We start from the raw sequence: 7,874 nt of genomic DNA on the forward strand, positions 1-7,874 counted from the left end.
ACTTTCTCTGTCCCTCAGCTCTCTTACCTATAAAATGAAAGTAATGACAAGGACTATCTCATAGTGTGATAGAAGGGATTAAATGAGTTCATTTAAATAAAGCCCTTAGAAAAGAAAACTAGCATATTGTAAGTGCCCTGTAAAATGCTTGCTTAAACTATTATTATTTTAAACCTTTTTAAATAAGGTTTTAATAAACCATTTTAATAAGAACAACCCACATATAATCAACCTTTACTAATGAAATCTGCTCAGGCATTCTTGCTTTAAAGTAATCTGAAGCAACTAGAATTTCTTTGGGGTTTTCTTTAGGTCTTTCTGATGTTTCTCTCAGTTTCAGTGAATTTATGCATTTGTGTCTTCAAAAAACAAAATTATCTATTCTGGCTTGAGATCCGTTTTTAAAAGAAGCCCTAGCCTTAAATTGGGACCCTGAGCATTTATTATTTTGTTGTTCCATTTTGTTCTGTTGCTTAGGTTTCTCCCACCTTGATGTAATGCTTGTGGAATGCTACGACCCAAAAGGTGACCAGTGGAATATACTCCAAACTCCCATTTTGGAGGGTCGAAGTGGCCCTGGCTGTGCAGTGCTTGATGACAGCATTTACCTTGTGGGAGGCTACAGCTGGAGTATGGTATGTGTCCACATTTACTGCATCCTCCTTCATTTTGTTTGTGCTTACTTTTTCTGTATCTTTCCAAATGTGTTATCCCCCACACATGTACCTTTTAAGAGTATCATACTTACATGCAAGCAGTCAGTTGCTTTAGGTAGTAAAATAGGATCAGCTTGGTCGCTGTCAGACTGGCTTGCTATCTGACCAACAGCATCACAAGATGTGGTAGGTCTCTTTCTCTCCTATCTCTATTATGATCTTGTGATTTTGGTTTCCCAACTAAAGTCAAACTGAGGTGATTTTACAAATGTTCTGCAGTTTAGTAAGACAGTCTGAAAGGTTTCTGACCAGTAAGGCATGAAAAATGGAAATTCATTCTCCAATATTCACGAAATCTGTTTAGGATGTGTAATTTGCCATTGCTTTTCCCCTTATTTTCCTTCTTTATCGTGAAAATTTCTAAATATATGCAAAAATTGAGATTACAATGGGCCCTCATTAACCCATCATTCAGCTTCAACATCCATCAACATTTTGCCACACTTCATGTATCCCCCTTTAAAATTTTTGGCTGAGGCAATATGAAGCAGATCCCAGACGTCACATTATTTCATCCTAATGCTTCAGTATTTATCTTTAAAAAAATCGTTAACTTACATAAATACACTCACACTCCAAAAAATTAACAATAATTCCTTTATATCCATTTGATATTCAAATTTTTGCAACTGACTTAAAAAATATATATATTTTTCAAATTGCCATATCCAAATTAGGATCCAACAAGTCTTTCTTATATTTCATCATTATGTCTCATATATCTCTTACAATCTAGAACGTTACCCTGCCTCTTTTTGTTTCATGCCATTGACTTTTTGACAAAAGAGGGTCAGTTATACAGAATACTCTACATTTTGAAAGTGGCTAATGACTTCCTTGTGGAGTCATTTGAAATAGTCCTCCGTCTGCTTATTTGCTAGAGACTGGAAGTTAGAGATAAGAGCATAATTAAATTCAGCTTTTTTCTTTTTTCTTATTTCTTTTGCTAACTTTTTTTTTTCTTTTTTAGCAAGAACACCTGAGAAAGTCGCTTTGTAGTTGAAATTACAGCATATCAGGAGACACATCAGGTCTAGCATATTATAAAGTCACTTTTAAAATGATGGATATTTGCATATTTTTCGAATTACCTGTATTAGTTTTATAAGATTAATTTGGCCGTTTTAACAATATTATTTAGTTTTATTTCCTTTGCCTCAAACAAGATTGTGACATAAAGTTTGGGAGCTTTAAAAAGTTATTAGTTGCATATAAGCAAATATGTATTGACATATATAACTAGATATTCATATATGTGCTCGTTTGCTGGTACAAATTATTAGCTGCAAGAATATATATGTTTAGAAGCAGACATTAGGAGTATTTTCAGAAAAACAATTTTTAGGTTAGTTGGCTTTCTTGTTTGTTTCCTATGATAAACACAAATCTACCTTGGTTTGGAGAGGGAAATGTTACACAAGCACTAACCCCTAAAGTTGACAAAGAAAACAAGATTAAGGACATTTGATTTTCATGTGGCCTGTTGAAAATAGATAAGTCAATGTGAGAAAAAGTTGACAAGCTTTCATTTCCAGTTCACTTTAAACTGATTTTCAATCCTAGCTCTGATTCTTCACAGTAGCAAAATAAAAATGGAGAAGTGAGACAATCAGAAATACAACTTTACTAATTATTTGAATGTTTATGGTAAATTTGTCCTTTTTTAAACTTAAGCTGGATAACTTCTATTTTTAGTGTGTATATATATATATATATATATATAAAATTATTATTATTATTTAAGCCATTGTAACCACGATCCTCCTGTTCTAGCCTCCCAAGCAGCTGGGACTACAGATGTGCACTATCATGCCCAATTTAGCTTTTATCTTTGTGTGTGTAGAGATGAGGCCTTGCTATGTTGCCCAGACTGGTCTCAAACTTCTGGGCTCAAGTAATCCACCCACCGTGGCTCCCAAAGCTCTGCAATTACAGGCGTGAGCCACTGGGCCCAGCCAATTTAGGATTTATTGAGCATCTAGGATGTTCTAGATATTTATTTGACTTTTATTATTAGTCACACAAAAAATTTTTTTTGAAATTTTGTCAATCTCAGCTTTTCCCTTGGATTAGAACAGCTTAAAATCCATCGCTTTCATTTGCAATTATTTAGCAAAAATGGAGAACAGATATTTTCTTTTCAATATATTAATAAATGTGATCAATAACACTGCCATTGCACTTCTCTGACATCCTTCTCTAAATGCTCCTTCCTCTGTCATTACAGGGGGCCTACAAGTCATCTACAATATGCTATTGTCCAGAGAAAGGAAGCTGGACAGAACTCGAAGGAGACGTGGCAGAACCATTGGCAGGCCCTGCCTGTGTGACAGTTATTCTGCCCTCTTGTGTACCATACAACAAATAACACCAGGAAACTCTGGAATGAACAGTATCATATTCTAGGAAGCAATGGCAGGTACAATGCATTCTAATGGTACCACTGCCAAAACCCACCCTTGGTTTCTGATGATTTATAAGTAACTACAAAAGAAAGAGACCTGTTCTTGAACAGATACTGTGTCTATAACTCAGATCGCACCAAACTTCCAGTGGTGACAGACTCTTCCATTTCAGACTGGTTTTAACTTATCCCAGCTTTACAAAAACTCTTCACGTGAATCCTAACTTGCAAAAGGAGAAAGATAAAATACAGAAGACTGGCCCCAGAGAGACTTGAGATCAGTATTGTGCATTGTAGTCTACCTGCATGTGATCTATGTTGACATTCCGGGGATATTATATTCAATAATGATTCCAAATTTGAGCCACCAAAATACACTGCGTTACAGAAATTGCCACTTGATTCTGTATTCCTAACCTTTGGCTACTTCACAGACTCCATTGGCAACATACTGAAAATTATATAAGATTAAAGAGGGGCATTTTCGTTTCTATACAACTTTATTTCATACACCTTCTGCCTGTATAGCTCCTCATGGGATCAGGAAAGAGAAAGATGTTGGCTCTTGTAATAAATGCTTTCTACCTTATAAGTTCTAGGCTAGACAGAGTCATCATTTCTGTTCCTCAGTTTTATCTGAAAGACTAAAACAAAATACACTATGTCACTATTGAGTTCATGGAGGTTTGTGCTTTTTCATGTTTTGTGGTATATAAGTAGTCAATACACATGTTATTTGCTTCAAAAGACAAGATTGACAAATAGACTATTTTAGAGATTCTGTAAGATGATATGCTTGACCCAAACTTAATCCATAATAAAAAATGGGAGGTTGTTTTCAGGAATTCAGGGATGAAAAGAAAGAATAATTTCTGTTAAGTACAATGCCAGTTGTCTTTCTGTTTCTAAAACACAGAACTTACAAGAGCCACAGGAGGCAATTATAGCACCTGACAAGATACTTCTCCTCTTCCTCACCTTCGGGTGGCTCTAGACACTTGACTTACCATTGTCATTCTCCCAATTCATCATATTTTGTTTGTTATCACCAGAGATGCCTGAACTCAGTTAAGCAAGCAATTGCTAGCTGTCTTTAGGAGCATGAGGAATTCAGGAGCAGAAGGTCAGGACAGCATGAGATAGTCTCAGTGTGGCCAACCAAAAGGACAGAATTGATAGGAATGCAAATTCGATTTTCAAGCCTTTCAGAGCTTGAACAACAACTTTAGGAGTAAATAAAAGCCTAACACATTTTTTTAACCATCCAGAGATGCTGAATCCTTCAACAAATGTGTCATTCAAAACAATAATTAGGGGAAGCCCACAGACGAAAAATGTCTTGGTGATAAGCTTTCATGGTGGAGCACATCAAGATAAATGGGTATACTGGAATCCAATGCCGTTTCTACAGTAAAGTGCAATCTTCGTTGTTTTTGTATTTATTTGTATGTTCAGATCCAAAGGATCCGTTGTAAAAAAATATATATATAAATATATGTATATCCAGTGCAATCAACTTTCATTTCTTTTTCCTTGAAAACATATGAGTATATAGAGAGAAAAGTTACAGTACTCTGTGGGAAAATCCCAGCTGACATCATGAATAGAATGAGGTCTGCTTCAGAACCTTTTGTCGTCAACTGTCACTGTTTCTTCCAAAAGTCACAGTTTATACCAGAACATTTGCTTTCCTTAGACTTGTTCTGCATTTTATTTTTTATTTCTCACCAAAATAAATAAAAGCATTTATGAGAACTATAAGTGAAGCTTTCTGTATTTCAGAAAGACATAAGCTACTAGAAAGTGAAAAGTGAATAAATAAGTCACAGAGAATGTAAATTTTGTACAGTATTAGAATGTGTAAATGAAGCTTGCTTGGAAGGGGAAAACTTTAAATAAAAACTTTATGTACTAATTCAAGTGTCTCTCATATCCTGCTTACATAGCATATGTATAAATCTCTACATTAAACTGTTTGAAGCTTTGTGATATGTAAATGCCTAAATATTTTCATCCTGAAGCTATGATTTACAAGTTTATTTGGCTTCCTCACAATATGTAAATGTATACAGTATGGACAGTGCTAAAAATTATGGAATGCTTCTGGAAAGAGTTGTGAGTTAAAAATCATATGCGTTGAATCTGATGCTTTTACTACAAGAGTGCTATAATAAGACATAACTTATCTGAGATCGAATAACTAAATATTTATACACATTATTAGAAGCACCATATGTGTTAAAAATACCTGCACCCTTTTTAAAGAATACGTGAATCACACATTTTATTAAATCAATTATCAAACACATAGTATTTAATTTTATTCTCTTTTAAAAATATGATGAAGTAGTTGTACAGGGCAATTAGAGGGGCTAAGGGAGACATAGGGGAAATAAGCCTTGTAGTTGAGGGGCAGTTGGGCAGCCTTCTAGGCAAAGAGCTGTGTAAGATCAGGAGCTAGGTTTGTAAGCCTGTAAGCTGGGGGGAGTTTACTTGAATGTTTCCCAGCCAAATCTATCATTAGGGTTGATTAAAATCAGAATTAAAGGATCTTTTGATCTTCCCTAGTATTCCACAAGCAAGAGTGATGGAGTTTCTTTCTCCTTCCATTGGATCTTCTCCTCCACATACTAGTGTAGCACTCTGGAAGAAGCGCCTTCTCCTGAGCCAACAACTGGTTACTGAAGGGCTTCCCCAAATCCCCTGAAATACTCAAGGCTCCAGTGCTAACTAGATATTATAAGATGTTAAGAAGTTGTGCTTATCTTTTTCCTAATCTCAAGACACCACCTACTTGATCTCTCACCAGACTGTACATTTCATGTTTTATATTTAGTTAGTTAGTATTTGAAGGAATTTTGGGTAAGAAGTGGAAATACACTAAGGGGGCAAAAAAGATTTTTTTTTCTAAGAATACACCTTAAAACTGGCTAAAACTGTAAGAATGTATATAAGGACCAGATTTTTTAAATTTATTAGACTGTGTCTATGAGCTTGAAATTAGTGTCTGCATTTTTCTATGCTATTCAGTCAAACTCATATTTTCCCAGCTACTTGACACCTATATCACTTAACAAACTATCATCATTATCAACATGGTAAGTATCAAGTATCCATTGAATATATCCCAAAGGGTATCATTATAAATGCCAGACTTCTGATTCTAATTCTTTAGGTCAAAATAGTTTTAAAAAAAACATATAAATAAGCTAAAATCAGAATAGTAAAGCACATCAAAGCCAACTAATATACACTGATGAGTATCTTGATAGACTGAGTTCTCACAGAAAGGACTGATCATGCCTGACTTTCTAGAAGCACCTAACCTTGAGGACATTAAAACTTTGGTGGAAAATACAATGGCAAGAATAAGAAGCAGAAGGGTCAATGTAGGAAGAAAATACTCAAATGCATAGTATATTTGCTTTGTGCAGCTGTAGCTATATAGTGCGGCTCTGAGATGTAGTACAAATATATACCAAATATGGGGTGGGGTGTTTTTATAGAGGTTATATTAGTCCATTGTGCACTGGTAGAACAGAATGCCTGAAACTGGGTAATTTATAATGAGCATAATTTACTGGTTTACAATTCTGAAGGCTGAAAAGTTCAATACCAAGTTTCCACCATCTGGCCAGGGCTTCTTACTGTGTCATCCCATGGTGGAAAGCAAGATAGTGAGAGAGATGAGAGAGGGCCAACATGCCCTTTTATAATGGCACCAATTCCACCTATGAAGGTGAGCCCCTGTGACCTAAACACCTCTTAAAGACCTCATCTCCTTACACTGTTACAATGGCAATTAAATTTGAATATGAGTTTTGGAGGGGACATTCAGGCCATAGCAGAGGTAGTCTACATTTGTTGACTCTATAGGCTTGGTGCAATAACAAAAAGTGCATTTCCATATATGCATAGTAAAAATGTGCTTCAATAATGCAACACAAAGGTTTAGAATAAGAAAAAGTTTTCTATAAATTGAAGCTTGAGTGGCTTATTCTGTTTTATTCTAGATTGTTGCCTAGCATATATTAAGGAGCCAGTAAATGTTAATTCTTAACATTAGCAAGAATAGTATTATCTCAGTGTACTTTAGTTCACTAATGATGCTAAAGATAAGATAATGAAGTAAATTAATACATAGGACTGTCTACTCCTCAAGCACAGAAGAGTTATATCACTTCAGATAAAGTAATAAAGTGATCCTGATTGTAACCTCCCTTTCCCTTCTTTACTTATTAAGCTGGCTCTTATTCTGTGGCCTTCCAAATCCCTTATATACAACAGAATGGCCTGTAGGAGTAGGCCAGGGAAAGGTGAACATTTGGCTGCAGGGAGATAGTGGGCTCTTTGCTTCCAATCACATTGCTCAAATCTGGAACACTCGACCCATCAGTCACCTCAAGTGCACATGTGCACCATAACAGTCCCACAACACCTGACATCAGCATCCAAGCACACCACTGAAGCCTGAGAATCACCCCACCTCATCTGCACCACTGACATCTGTGCACTCTTCTTGGAGACCTGAGAACAGGCCCACCCAACCTGCTACCACCACCACTGGTACCACCAACACATGTCACCAGGGGCCTAGGGACTGCTCCGCCCAGCCACAGCAGCGATCACTGACACCAGCTCATGCCTTCTGAGAGCCTGAGACTATCTTACTACTGCTACTGCCATCATGCATACCATACACACTGCCCAGCAACCTGAGGCCTGCCCAGCTACCCAGCCCACTGCTGTCACTG

General features: G+C 36.3%; 1 protein-coding gene across 1 annotated transcript in view; it reads left to right on the forward strand.

Annotated features, from left to right (window-relative positions):
- The window catches only part of KLHL14 (kelch like family member 14), a 97,756-nt gene extending 94,044 nt beyond the window's left edge, over window positions 1-3,712 (forward strand). Inside the window, exons 8-9 of the mRNA XM_012447292.2 lie at window positions 478-635; window positions 2,944-3,712. Of these exons, the coding sequence (XP_012302715.1) occupies window positions 478-635; window positions 2,944-3,084 (299 nt within the window). The 3' untranslated portion in view covers window positions 3,085-3,712. The remainder of the gene's footprint in view (window positions 1-477; window positions 636-2,943) is intronic.
- The last annotated feature ends 4,162 nt before the right edge of the window (window positions 3,713-7,874 follow it).

Source organism: Aotus nancymaae, unplaced genomic scaffold, assembly GCF_030222135.1.
Source record: "Aotus nancymaae isolate 86718 unplaced genomic scaffold, 86718_ANA_hifiasm-v0.15.2.pri h1tg000020l, whole genome shotgun sequence".
Lineage (NCBI taxonomy): Eukaryota > Metazoa > Chordata > Mammalia > Primates > Aotidae > Aotus > Aotus nancymaae.